At 40.3% G+C, this 14,969-nt stretch overlaps 1 protein-coding gene across 1 annotated transcript; it reads right to left on the reverse strand.

Annotated features, from left to right (window-relative positions):
- Nucleotides 1–4,727: 4,727 nt before the first annotated feature.
- LOC131782253 (endoribonuclease Dicer-like) lies at nucleotides 4,728–14,775 on the reverse strand. Its single transcript, XM_059098976.2, has 11 exons — nucleotides 14,496–14,775; nucleotides 12,474–13,909; nucleotides 11,968–12,134; nucleotides 11,257–11,398; nucleotides 10,637–10,782; nucleotides 9,934–10,045; nucleotides 9,243–9,422; nucleotides 6,226–8,793; nucleotides 5,870–6,047; nucleotides 5,554–5,629; nucleotides 4,728–5,349 (listed from the first exon to the last, which is right to left on the reverse strand). Exons 1-11 carry the CDS (start codon nucleotides 14,707–14,709, stop codon nucleotides 5,187–5,189), a joined length of 5,382 nt encoding a protein of 1,793 aa, XP_058954959.2. The 5' UTR covers nucleotides 14,710–14,775; the 3' UTR covers nucleotides 4,728–5,186.
- Between the last annotated feature and the right edge of the window lie 194 nt (nucleotides 14,776–14,969).

Here is a 14,969-nt window from a genome sequence, read left to right on the forward strand (position 1 = left end):
TCTGAGCTGTGTTAATAATCCACCATGTTCCTCGTTCAACGTCGCCTCATCTCCACGTTTAGACGGACAATTTCCATGCGAGTTGTTAAACGAAGATAAATACTCTGCCAGTCCAGGCCAGCTGGTCAGTTCACAAGAATATCATCATTACAGTATCAGGGTATGCATAGAATTGATTGTAAAACATTTTACAACCCCTTTCATGCAATGAAGGCTCTTTGTTTACACTTCTACGAAACCTCCCTCTTAATTTTTTTTTCAAGTCATAATTCTCAAAACCAGTATTTTTTTGCGAGATGCGAGTTCCATTTCAACAAATTATTTTGGCTTTGATCAAAAAAGACTCTCGAAAATTTCAGACACCATGTTCTAGCTGGCCATGTCAAAACGGCGGAAAATGCATCCCAAACTACGAAAAAGGAGAGTTTACATGCTCTTGTAAACCTGGTTTTGGTGGAGAAACTTGTCAAACAGGTTAGTACAGAAACAATATCCTAATAAATAAGCATTAAGTTGCTTTTTGTTGTAAATGTCGGCCGTAGTAGTAGCTGTTTTGCTCGGAGAGACCAGCAAACTGAGACTTTTCAATTTTAGAGTAGAAAAACGTAGTTTTGATTCTATGCAAAGTTATGTTGGGACTTTTCGCTGGGTATATACTATTTCGTTCAAAGGCGAAAAACTTAAGATCTTTAGTCGGAGATGCTGTCTCTCCTCACTACTTTATGTCATTAATTTAATTCATTAGCAGAGTGCTCTGCTTATCATCAGGGGGTAGGGGAAAGGGTCCAGAGAGGGGGAAGGAGAGGAAGGTGTCAGTGAGCTTGTAAGAGTAAGCATAGTTCAGAGTTGACACTGAAAGCCATTTCATTCTTCTCACTCAATGATTCTCCAAACCAACTCCTTTCAGATATCGACGAATGTTCATCAAACCCTTGTGAAAATGAAGTTACCTGTGTCGACCAGGTCAATGACTTCAATTGCGTTTGCCAACCAGGATATGAGGGAAAAACTTGTCATAAAGGTTGTATATATTTTTGTTATTATGGCATAGTACTCTACAGAGTGAACATTTAAGAGCAAAAAAGATGTCTGGTTTGAACTCCCACTTTCTCTCTGCCCCAAAATGTCACCAAACAGAACCAAGAGGAAAAAAATATTTTAAAGTTCAAGAGGGAAAAGTTCATCATTCAAAGTTATCGCAAATATTTTCCTTTTGGTTAACATGAAGCTGAAAGCAGAGGACCAAAAAGTTCCATATTTTTTGTGTGCGTAACTGCGTTGCCTATCCTCTCTGGAGACAGTTCATTAGGCTTCGTTTCGCTTTCGACCTTGTGTCATTGATAGACTGACATGTCTCTGGCTGAAATCATTATCGAGTGAATATCATGCAAGATAAGCAAAAAAGCAAAAGAAGCAAAATCTAATTCTCGCACTGATTCTTGTGACTGCAGACCCAATTTTGCAGAGGAAGGAATTCGAGATAAGGGGTAGAACTAAGAATTTAATACGCATTGTTAGCCATTGTTACGGGGAAGGGATGTCGAGATGTAGAATTAACACGCTCTGCGAGCCTATTTTGCGGACAAAGGAACTCGAGATCACGATTGAAACTAAGGATTTATTTTGCCTTGCATGCCTATCTTGGCCCCTCGCAGAGAGAAACGAATGTGCCAGCGATCCTTGTCAGAATGGGGGCATTTGTATAGACCAAGTCAATAGATACACGTGTCAGTGCAGAGCTGGAACAACTGGAGATCACTGTGAGATAGGTAGGGAACAACTAATTATGCTACAGGTTATTAGGCACCTGCTAAAACCGGCGCCATCCAAACGAAAGGAAAAAATTTATCGGAGGGACGAAGGCAATCTAATGTTAGGTCAAAAATAATGAAATCTCAAATTAACGTTTTTAGTGTTTTTGATCGAGCGTTTATTCAAAGACGACGTGTTTTTGACGGCGGTGTTTGTTTCTTAATCACACGTATTAAATCACGGACAATTTCCATAAACTATTTTGAAATACTATGTAAAAAAACATATATCCCGCTTTTTTGCTGAGATGGAGTAATTATAGACTGGTTATAAAATGAATAACAACGTATGGGCGGCTGCAGTTGCGGTCTGGGGAAGCTGCTTGTATAAAGTCTCAATATCAATGATAATAATTATTATGATAATAATAATAATAATCTAGCAGTGGACATTCTCCTGTCCTCTGTTTCCAGGTCGAACTAGAATGTTTGTTTTTACCGAAGGCGACCCGGATATAACCTCTCGGAGCAAGGACGAGAACGAAAAACAAACTCAATCTATAAGTGACACCTCGTCCGGGAATCGAATCCGGGCCACACCAGTGGGAGGCGAGCGCTCTCACCACTGTGCTGTCTCCGCTCCCCTTATTACATACAGCCTCATATTCAACACTGTTTCTCTTTCAGATGTGGATGAGTGTTCCAGCAACCCATGTGCCAATGGCGGAACTTGTGTAGATTCCGTTAATGGTTACTTGTGTCAGTGTGCTGAGGGATTTGCCGACACAAATTGTAGCAGTTCTGGTAAGCCACTTAATTAAACTGGCATCATACTACAGCTACTACCAAAATTTGAATCGCATTAACCTTTGTGATGTTGAGGGAACATTTTCAAGATTTGACAGCAATCTAGCTCCCATAGATATGTTGTATATTTATTGACCAAGTTTTTTTGGTTAACATTGCTGGGTTATGGCGAAAATGTTCGTATTTCGGGGTCAGAGTCTTGTAATCTTGAGCAGGCAAGCTCGGTCAGTTATAACTAAGAATTTCTGTTAGGAGGCCAAACCCACCTGCATCTTTAAGTTAAATTTTCTCCACGAATGAAGGGCAGGCACCACCAGATAATTCCATCAGAGTCATATCACCCCATTTGCTTTATTTAGCCAAGATCTGAATGTCTTTGTGGACATTTACTACATACTGTTAAATGTATTGCACTAGGGATACTCTTTGGACAGAAAAAGTGTCTCTGGTGGAAAGCCTTTATTTCATCCGAGAATAATGATCACTGATCAGCAACGGGAGATTCAATTCAAGCGAAGGAAACCGCAGGCGTATTGCAAGTAACGATAACAGACGGTGAAATTGCCACTCTTTTTTTCAGCTTCCACACCAAAGACGTGCGCTGGAGTTAATTTGCAAAACCCTGGCGGTCCTAGCGGTTATTACACAATTGATCCCGACGGTTTCGGAGGACTGCCTCCTTTTTCAGTGTACTGTGATTTGCAGGGGAGATGGGTAACGGTGTCTTTTACCCACGACGTCTATGGCGTCGAGGTAGTCGACGGTTATGAAGAACCGGGGTCATTTATTCGAGACGTCACTTACTCACACTCACTGGCACAAATGGCCGCGGCGATATCCGTCTCCGAAAACTGCAGACAATTGATCAGTTACACATGCAGCAAATCAAGGATTATGGCAAATTACGGTGACTTAGTTGGGGGGCCGTATACTTGGTGGGTAGCCCGTGATGGGACCCGCCAGAACTATTGGGGTGGAGCTGACCCTTCGAGCTACTCATGCGGATGTTACAAAGCCATGACCTGCTACAAATTTCCAAAATTCAAATGTAACTGTGACGCGAACGATCTGGGGGAGAGAACTGATTATGGTTACTTGACAGATAAGAGTAAACTCCCTGTGACACAGCTAAGGTTTGGAGACACTGGGAGTAACGACAAGGATAAAGGGAAATACTCTTTAGGTCCATTACATTGTGTTGGGGAGATTTAGTAGATCGATTCACCAATGAGGCCTTGAAGAAACACCCTTTTTACCCTAACATCAGCGTGTAGATTCTCCTTTCTGTTCTTTCTACATTTCCTATGGGACTAACAAAGAGAATTTAGTTTATTCCAAGAGCTTTTCGAGCGTGCGATCATTTTCTTAAGTCTCATGAGCCTAATGTTTGATTTAGCAGTGAAACCTTTGAGATTTATTAGATGCTAGTCGCCCTGAAGGTTAAAGGGTTAATTAAAACTGGAACCAGATCGCTTTAAAACAAAACAGCTCATGAGCAAAACAAGCACTGAGAATTTATCACATTCTTAACCGAGCACCCACCCTAGCTACAATAAGAATTTTTAAAACTAGTTGTCACTGTACCCAGTTATGATGGTAGAGGCATTTGTTTACAAGGTTACGTTATAATACACTTGTAATCTATGGAGGTTAAAGATGGGCTGCGGTGCTCTGCCAGTAAACGTATGTTTTGGAGATGAAACTGCACAGCCATTACAAACATGAAAATATATTGTCTCGTCACATTTTGACGCGTTCAACGTGGAGGTTCCAGTAATATTCATGAAGACCAACGGTGTTCGTTCTTGATTAGGGGCAGCTATGTGCTGTGTGTATTTAAATAAGATTAATTAACAATCATTCCTATGTGCTGTGTGTATTTAAATAAGATTAATTAACAATCATTCCTTGAGCGCGCCAACAAGCACCAATGGAATAATTGTTTCATTAAATTTCATTAAATCCTGAACGTTTCGATGTTGGGAGCTTTTTCAGCTCTGCAACAATTGGTGCAATACATTTCCATATAAAGTGACTCGGAATATGAGCTGATAACTGGAGTTGATTGAACCAATCAGAACACTAGAAATGCAAAATTCGGAGTTGGAAATTTCATAAAAACTGTATATACATAACACATTTAAATGAAAGTTGGCTTGTAAAAGAAACTCGAAGTAATAATAAGTAATTTATTAGAGAATGTGTGCACCGTGTAAACCGTAAAATATAACACACAAAATGTATCCTCGTACAGCAATAAAAATCTCTTACCGTCCATTGACAAGCGGTAGTTGATAATTTCAATTAAAAATACTGAACTGATAAAAACTAAGGGTAAATAGACTGCATCAATGTTGATGTGATAAACAAACTCAACAAACTGAATCTGTAAAAAATAAATGAAATCTTTTTCTGAAATTAAAAAATGAGCAACTTAATAATTCAGCCAATTAATAACCACGTTATTAGTCGTTTAAAAATTACTTTGTAGCGCGAGTTTTGCTGCTCGCGCGAATAAAAGTGCTCGCGGGCGTTAACTCATCGTTCATCTGTAGCTTGTCAATTCGTGACATACGTCTGTCACCTTTCTTCGTCAAACTGAGAAAATGTCAGTGACAATCATGTGTTTTATGTTTTTGTCTCTGACTCCATCTGCTGAAGAGCCCTCAGCGCTTTCTGGGCAGCTGTTGATTTTGCAATTCGGAAATTTCTTCCTGTAGCAACGAAAGTTCCACAACCTGATACAGTCAGGGTACATTTAAATTTACCATCCACCATTCTCTCGACCGGCCTATAAAGTGTTTCCACAAAAAGAAATTGAAAAAAAAGGACAAAATGAGGAAAAAAAGAAATTGACCTGATGAGCTTTGTGATCAACTGGTCCAAAACTGAGACAGCTGTCTGAGAGCTATACGAAAGTGTTCTTCCTTCGAAATAGAAATGTCACTGTATCCACAATTAAACGTTATAAATGAAGTATACGAGTGGTACATACGAAAACTTGGCTGCACCGGGCATCATCTCCAACAATCGCCGCACGGCTGACATGGGAGGATGGTCTGAGTAGTAATCTAAAGAATAAACCACAAACATTGGAGCAACTGTGTATAACTAACGTTAGGCCAAAACCAAAGTAAAAACGAAAAAACAGTTCGACGGGAGGAAAAATGAAGGTAACCAAGGCTTTAACAATTTTATTCACTTCTGAGTGGTTGAAAAGTTGGCGCACGTTTTTGAGTCCAGTTACAGAATGAAGTAAAGCAAAATTAACTATAGGTGTAATTCAGTAAAGGAGATATCTGCATACTTACCTATCGAGGGCTTGAGAATGGGCAAATAGATTTCCCACACCCTTTCAAGGTCTGCGCCACAGTCCAAGTAAATTGCACCAGCGACAGCCTCAAACAGGTCACCCAATGCCTTAGGTACCTCCACCTGCTCAGAATCCTCTCTACCCTCGGTCGCCATCACAAAAACACTGGAGTAAATCTGGAATCAGAAGGAAAGCTTTTATAAGTCGGAAGATGAAGAGCTACATCCTTCATTCATCGGGGGCTTTAATCAAACGACGTTATGCGAGTCGAGATTCTCGACTCGTACATCTTGTGCTTCCATAAATTTGTTTATAGCCCGAAGCAGCATCTTCCTTACTATAACTTCATCTCACCTCGTTATTCTTCTCATGCGTTGTCGCATGCTTCATCTCTTTCTCTTTCAGCTTTACCACAAAAGTGTTCACCATGCCAAACAGCTGTGGCGACAATGACCTCAAATGTCTAGGAAAGCCCAATTTCACCGCCAGAACAGCAAAACTGTAGTTGTTTACCACGGCAGATCGCAGATCGGTCAGCTCGCCTGGGGACATGTGTCTGTGTTGTATGTACAAATGGCGCATTACTAGAAAATCCAACAATGCATCTCCCAAGAACTCCAGTTGCTCATAGCTGTTTCTGACAGAGTTATAGTCCCGTGGTAAGGAACAATGGGTGAAGGCTTGCAGTAGCAAAGATTTGTCGTGGAAGTGATAATGTAGAGCTTCCTCCACGTCCTTAAACTCGTCATTAGTCGACCCATGTTCAGAAGAGAACCCACCGATAGGTGGAATAGGAACAGTTACGTCGTTTGACGACATGTTTTCTACCATTGTTTCAGGTGCTTGGTGAGGTACATCGCGGAATTTTATGGTCGAAGTTGGTTTGGGAACTGAATCGAGAGCGAAATCGTCAGAAGATGAGTTATCTACTAAGTTTTCATCTTTCTCCTGTCTCGCTATTTCCATACCCAACCATTCCAAAAACTTGAAAGCCCCGTCGGATCCAAAACACAAAAGGAATGCACCAATAAGGGCTTCCGTGCAATCAGCAATGGACTTATCAGAGCAGCAGACATGAAGGTAGGAGTTAAGTTGGACGTCAGTGGATTCACCCTGCTGGGAATCAGCGTTGTAACCTGAACTTTCCGTCTCCGCGAAAATACTTTCATCGTCTTCCTCGTCATCAACCTCATCGGAAAATGTGTCTGGAATCAAGGAGAGATGTTCGTAACCCGAGTTTCCAGCGTTGCTGTCGTCGTTTAGATAGAATCCAGGGGGCAGCCAATTTACCAAAGGGTTAAACATTCGGGTAAACATATAGGACGGGAGACCACGTCGCCTTGCCAGGTAAAACTGCTGCCGGTTGCTAACTTTGATACCCCGAAGGAAAGATAGAACGCCTTCGTTCTCGAGCCTGTGTTTGAAGAAAACGGAAGAAGATATGGCAAATTTCTCAAACGAATCGCCGAGAGCTTCAAGACGCTCGAGAGAAAATACATCTCCAGCCGAGGTTGTTGTCAGGGCACGTAGAATCAAGGATGATGACGGGCCACAGGTTCGATAGAAGTTTGAAAGAAGCGGGTCCGTCCAAATTGAGATGGCAGACACTTCGCTTTCTTTGTCATCTACTAATATTGAATCGCAGTCAAATGCTCTGGGCTTTGTAGGAAGGGGTACATTAAAATCCGACAGCTTATGTGGCCAAATGTCTTCTTTTTCTTTACTGAAGGTCAGTGGACTTTGATGGGGTGCTGGACGAAAGAGTGGTTTGCATTCTTTTTCAGTGCAATAATTTTCAAACAGAAACTTCTTAGAACTTATTGACAAACAGTACGCTGTGGCATCATGAAAGAGCTCCACGGCAAGACTTTTGGCAGCAGATTTCTCAGTCAGTTCTACTTGGTTGGAAATCTTGAGATCCATAAACACTTCGGGAAGGTCTGTGGAGAAAGAAGAGCTCGGGTTGTCTTCAGCCACTGCAGAGGACCTCTGGCTGTTTTTCTCACCTGTAGAAGAATATTTTTCTGACAGAATTTCCTCGCCCATCATCTCTCCAATTGTCACTACTGGCAGTGGAACATCATTTGGCCAATCCACAGCTCCTATACCAAGATCCCTTACAACCCGGCATCTCAGCTCCTCAGCAACCAAAAGTGATTCCATACGGTACAGTAAGGCTGGCAGATTGGACAACTGCCGCCAGAGGTACCCCGGCACAGGATGAATGGAACACAGCTCAGGAATCATAAACACCTTAGACCTCTTTGACCGCTTGGAATTCTTCTCTGGTATAGCCAGGTGTTGTCCCTTGAAGTTCTGGTATCTCGGTAACAGGAAGTTAAGTCGTGATGATGTGTGATCCACATCTAGCATGGGCTGGTCCAAGGATACCTCCACATCGTAACGAATTTTAAAGTACTCTGCAAAAGTACCAGCTACGTCAGTATTTGGAAATGGGTCTGCTGGGCTGAGATTGTAGCATATTTCAGCCACATAGTAATGGCTTCGTTTCTCGCTGTAAGAGGCTGTTACAACTGCATCTCTGAAAATCTCAGCGTTGGTGATGTCAGGTGGCCCTGGATAGACAGGATTTTTAAAGCTGACAAGTTTACTCTCTAAGGAGAATATGAAATCAAACGCAATTTCCTTGTGATTGTTTCGAGAAGCGCCAGCGAGAGAGCGTCTACTGGAGACATCCTTTAGAAGTGCAATGTAATACCCAGAGGAAGCAATGGTTGGGTCAAACGATATGAAGGTTGCTGGAGATTCCTTTTTCGGTCTTGCAATCTCCTTGAAGATATACTCGGTGAATCTCTGCAGGAGTGAAAGCTGGTCAGCGGTCAGGACAATGGGATAAGGACAGCACTCAGTAACAGAAGCAGTTACCTCCCCTGCTCTGTCAAATATTGCCATACAAGGCAACTGTGAAAGAATTGAAAATACATCTTCATTTTAATTAAAGCTTAAAAGTGAGGAGTGGAAACAAGATCACAATTTGAATTGCATTTATCAGTTCTATTGCCATCAAATAAGGGGCTTCTAGTTAACACATTTTTAGCAAAAAAAGATCCGTTGAATGTATGAAATATCATTTTAGAGGGTTCATTTCATATTTTCCTTTAAGTTTGGAAATATTCAATAGGGTTGAAACGAAATCAGTCCGAGGGCAAATTCGGTTGATTAGAGTCCTAAACTACAAAAAGAGACTCAAATGAGACGTTATTATTCTGACAGTTTTCTAACTTCATACTTTTCCAACTGTGCCGCATTCATTTTGAACTATTTAACCTCCCCTACCTCCCCTTCCTCCCCGCCCCCCACCCACCCTACCCTTCCATGATCCTTATTCACGCCATGTATATTCGTCTAACCTTGGGTAGTTGTTTTCTGGATAGAATTCCAAGACTGTAAGAACCTGAGGTAGACTGCATTTTACTTCTTGACCTAACAGCACGTTCAAAGTTCAACGGTTTGGTCAACTCCATGGTGAGAGCATAAACATAACATGGTTCGTCGCAAACGGGGAAGTTGTTTTCTAGCAGGGTGGGGAACTGCAAAGGAAATCAAAAAGAGCCATTGTAAACCTCGAGTGCAACAGATACCATAGAGATTTTTGAAGAAGAGCTATTACATTGAGTCAGTGGCACATAGCCTAGTTCTAAGTTATATGCTTCTAGTTCAATATAAACAATAAAAAATAAACTGATTGTCAGGATTTCCGTGTAAACGCTGTGACAATTTTTTTATCTTCTTTTGAAAAAATCTTTAAAGACCCGTTGTCTCTGATCTCGACGAAGCGAGTTCCATTTATTTTTCAACCACTTACATTTTTATTATATCTGTAACACGACATTCTTGTAAATCAGGTTAATTATCTATTTTATCATTTTGGTACGAGAAGAAGTACAACGTTGTAGGAGGTAACTAAGTGTTCGTATGTATATTTTATTCATAATCTTACAATTCCTGAAGGAATAACCGTGGGTGAATAAAGTTGACTTGATTTGATTTCGAGGATAAATCGAGGTTAGGCAAAGCGAGAAATGGAAACCATGTTGGTACCTTTTTCCTGTAAGCTCGGTTTCTCTTTATAGTTCCGTCCATTCCAATACCACCATCCGCAACTTCAAAGGCACACGGTTCATGTTGAGCCGTAAGATTATAAGCGCGCAACCTACGAAGAATTGGAAAAGACACGGGGTGCATCATCTTCACGAATAACAAGTATGATTCTCAATTGAAATATGGGTGAGGAAAAAAGGGCGATATGACAGAAATGCTACAAGCTGTATGTTGAACCCAGAGAAGGTACATTGTGATGTGGATCCCATCTAGTAGTTGATGCATTGAAGGTTCCTTTTACTTGATTTATGGAGCATTTATTGATCTTTTATGTATTACGTGCTAGGGTTCAAGGGTTCTGTAGATTTGTTATATGCGCACAGGAACTTTCCCTTGAGTGTTGAAGAAAGTAATTCATTAAGGATTGCTTTTCAGGACAGTCTAACTGTCGTAGATTTCTTCAGGGAGTTTTTTACGAGTTAGTTGTTTGTCATATCGGGGTATGTTAGACGTTTGGGCTTCTGCAGTGTGTTCGTCATAACGAGGATTTCGTTATATCGAAGTTCGTTACATCGAGGTTTTGTCTAATACATTTTACAGTAACTTTGGCCGGGCTGAAGAGTACCGTTCGTTATACCGAGGACTTCGTTATGTAGAGTTTCGTTAAATCCGGGTTCTACTGTATTAAGTTAGTTAAGTGTACCTGAATACAGGTTGAAGATCGTCAGTCAGTTCTCCCATTACGTGCAACAGTCGACAAGCCTCCAGAGCAGCAAGCATTTCACACTTGACTCTAGCTTTTCTCACTTCATCCTCGTTAATGTCAGTCCTCTTCAATGTTACACTACCCTGGATGACAAAATATGCGAAAATAAATAAGGGAAACAAATCTTCGAATGAGGACCCACTTAAACGTTTGCACCCTAACATCACTATGCATTTCCTCCATACTGCTCTCAATATACTCCATAAGAGCTTTTTTATTTGGTGATCATTCTGTTATTCTAGTGACCTTAAAGTGTGATTTCAGTGGTAATATTGCGAGGAGAAATAAGATACGAATTACTCTTAGGAGTCAAAGAGTCAAGATCTGGAGGCAAGCCACAAGACCAGGCTCCAGTATACACTTGTCTTTTTGAGTCGCTGCTTTTATAAAATAGCATTGCATGCCAAAATATATCCAATGGAAACTGAAAAGCTCATAAAAACAGGCTGAGATTCAACAAAACCACAAAAGAGAACATGAAATTTTAGTAACACAAGTCATGAGCTAATCATGATTGTTCCCATTCCCTGTAATTAATGAGTTTTTAATAATCATACCTTTGTAGGTTGGTAAACAGGAGAGTTTCGGGGGAGGTGCAGCATAGCAACAAACTCTACTTCCTGGTCAGACCACACTTCTTGTATTCTACACACAGGGACTGGATTGCCCATTCCGCCACTGGGGAACTTGCTACAATAACTAGTTAACAGAGCATAGGATTGATGAAAAGAGTTATTTTTTAATGGCTGATTGAGATGAAATCTGTAAATTATGTTTTTCTTGCACAGTACATTTTTCACAAGCAAGGGAAAAAGAGGAAGAAACCAAGAAACATATATTATGGACTTGAGTAATTACCCACTGATGCACTGAAATGGAGAGAGGGTGGTGGGCTGGAGTATGTAGAGGTTTCCATTTGTCCAGCCAGCCCCCAAATGAAAAACTACCCCCATGCCTGGCACATCTCGGCAACCTTAACATAAGCACCTATTCTAGGCAACTGTTGACATTGATTGGACCAGTGTTAGGAGAAAAAAAAACAGGAGGGGTTGGGTGGGGGAATGCTTGAAAATGACTATTTCTGTCTTTGAACTGCTGTGGAGTAACTGTGACCAAATCACTCAAGAACTCAAAGATGCCAGCTGTTATGAAGTTGCACTGTTATATATGAGCCTAGGCCCTGACCAAACAAGCCTCCTAAGTTTTAGTTTATTACAGTCAACTTTGTGTAATTGTCATTTGACTAAATTTAACATTGCCATTCACACCTGTTAACCAGAGCAATACTGGAGAGAAGATCAACCTCAGCACCTACTTCACCAAAGGGTTGATAGACATCCACCAGGCTCTCTTGAAACAGTTTCCTTATCTCTGAACCTGGAGGCCGGCTGTTTGGACACCTGTCCATTAAAAGTTTCTCTATCCTCTGAAAAGTCTGCAAGCAATAATGATATATTTAGTGGCATACAAGCTCGCTTATCATATTTACCTATTCAAATTAAAAATCTTTTAGCTTAGCTATTGATCCCAATCTTTGCAAACTAACAAATGAATGCAAAATCACCAAAAAAACCACACTGGAATTTGTAGTTGTAACTCAAAGCTGCCTTCACATTTATTTCGTAAACAGTCTAGCACCATTAATGGCAATTTTAGCCACCAGCAAAATTTTTTGAAGGATGTAATTTCAGGTTTAAGAAAGTCTGTTCCTCCCAGGTTTCACCATAATGAATTCCAAAGATTCCTCTGAACCAATTACATGTATAAACAGTACCTGATATTTCTCCTCTGTCTTAAGCAGTTCTTCTTCTCTCACAAGAACTACAAGGTTGCCTCCAGCAGACTTCAGTTTACTCTTTATGCTGTAATAACTCTTGTAAGTATTTGGCATACCCAAACGAATCAACAGACTACATCTCTTGGCATACAGTTCTTGTTCAATTTCAAATGTTGCAACCAGAACATTCACAGAACCATCTTGAACACACACCATTACACTGTCATCCACTTCTTCAGAAAAATTTGACTCTTTCATTTCTTGTTTTGCTTTATTACCATAGATGCATGCACTCCTAAGGAAGCTGTACTTGAAAACTGTACTGGACAGTTTGTTAAGAAGTGAATTCAGTGCCTTTGCAACAATTGTGCTAGGAACAAGAATAACACAAAGAGGATCATTGCATTGAGTTTTAGTCCCATAAGATGCTTGCACCTTTGAATGATTTGTGGCTTGAGGATTGTCTTGACATTCACAAGAAGGATTCTGGCCTATGACAAGTGATTCGGTAGACTGGTTAGGTTCCTTGCATAGGCTCTGATCAGTATCTGAAGTTTTCTCTGAGTCATTTTTCTGCTGGTGTTCAGGTTTTAAATGCATGGATGTGCGAAAGAGAAGTATTGTTCCTAAATCAGTTAAGTCATTCTCAGAAATTTCCAACTTTTCTTGTTCTAAAATACTGATAACTAAACTAATCTGTGTTCTACAGAACTGTAAAATAAGCACAATCTCATTGTCTATGGACTTCTTCGCCAGCTTTTCAATCTCCTTAACAATGATTTTTGCCACATACAAGGTACACCACGATCCCAACAATAAAAGAACCCTGTAGCCCTCAGTCAAAACATGTCTTACAAATGCTACACAGGTGTCAGTCACTTGATCTATTCTGTAACCTTTTAGAAATAACAAAGCACTTTGTAAAATATCAATCAGATTGGAAATACGTTGATCCTGGACATGACTGCTGGTAAAACAACATATTTCCATTTCAGTGTATTCTCCATATTGGTTCAAAGCCAGAAGATCACTAGAAACAAATGTTTTGCAATGAAATATCTGCTCCAGTGAGGTTAAGAAGATTTCCATATCCTTTGAACAATCTTGATGGTGAACAATTTGTGATGAAAGGCCTACAATCTGTGGTCTAGAATCAAGTTTACTCAGTTCCATTTGCTTTAGTATAACTGCAAAATGGTTCTCCTCTTTTAAGGCAAGATGGCATTCATCAAAAATAATTAAACTGCATGATGACAGGTCCACTGTTCTAGCAATCAACATCCATGCAAAAGCCTTCCCTGTTGTCACTATGATGTTATACATGGAGAAAATGAAGTTACACTCATCTTCCACAGCTGTTTTACTGAAAAATACTTTGGCAGATAGGAGACTTTGCTCTGATATTCCTGTTAGGAAAGGCTCTACAATGGCGGCTGATAAAATAATGAAGAAGATCAATATGAAAACCTAATCACCTCTTTATGCAGCTGGCTGGTATGCAATGATGATTCAGTGATCAGTAAGATACTTAACCCTGATTTCTGCCCCACGTATTAAAATGTTAGCACAAGTAACCCTTAATAGCTACCAGCCCTAAACATGACCTAAAATATATTTCTCTTTAAATTATTAATAAATTTTTTAAACTCAAAGGTGATAAGTAAGAAAAACACCAAATAGGCAATATGATATGATTTAAAACCAAATTCCCGGAGTTAAAATTATTAGGAATGTATCGCTCGCAATGCAGAAAACTCGCGTTTTGATCTTGAGATTAAATTATTTTAATACCGCAAGAAAACTATTCAGGAAGAACAAAAATTTGCCTAGCCTTTGGTAAGTTTCCTGACTTACGCTATCAATTTTAGTAAAATACTTTCTGTTTACCTCAGCAGCGCAGAATAACCGAATCGTGAAATATTAACTTATATTACTCTTAAAAGGTGCACCGGATCTAACCGCAGCTCCCTGTTGAAAAAGCTGCGTGTATTAATAATAGCTTTGACTACCCAACCTCACCTTTCTCATCATCCACCAGAAGAATTATTTTGCCACATTTCACGCTTTTTCTCCAAAATCCTTGACTCACATTAAACGCGATGAATGTTTTTGACTTGATACTTGACACACAAACAACGCAATCTTGTTCACTCGCCAGCACTCGTTCAGCTAAATCAACAGAATGATTTGGCCTTAGAAACGACATCTCCTGGGCCCTTTTCATTTCATCCATGTCTTCGTTACACCAATTCCGAGAGCTAGTAATGTAAATTTTTGACTACATGTGCATTATTCACGTTTTTCCTTCAAATGAAAGGGAGATCCACTGTGTTAGTTCCCAGTCTTCACCAAATGACGAGGGCACCGTACAAAACGCTAACCAATGGGTGTAGGGCGGGGGGGATGGTGATCCCGATCGATGGATGCATTTCCAGGTTCATATCTGCACTAGAGTGTGGCATTTAAACGCTGCTTTTGCCCCAAGGGACTGGA

This window comes from Pocillopora verrucosa, chromosome 7 (genome assembly GCF_036669915.1).
Source record: "Pocillopora verrucosa isolate sample1 chromosome 7, ASM3666991v2, whole genome shotgun sequence".
Classification (NCBI taxonomy): domain Eukaryota; kingdom Metazoa; phylum Cnidaria; class Anthozoa; order Scleractinia; family Pocilloporidae; genus Pocillopora; species Pocillopora verrucosa.

Coding starts and splice junctions, on each gene's coding strand:
- LOC131782253 (XM_059098976.2), bottom strand. CDS start 14,709: ATGGATGAAATGAAAAGGGCCCAGGAGATGTCGTTTCTAAGGCCAAAT. Junction 13,910..14,495: donor TCTGGTGGATGATGAGAAAG/GTGAGGTTGGGT, acceptor TTATTTTATCAG/CCGCCATTGTAGAGCCTTTC. Junction 8,794..9,242: donor CCAGAAAACAACTACCCAAG/GTTAGACGAATA, acceptor ATTCTTTCACAG/TTGCCTTGTATGGCAATATT.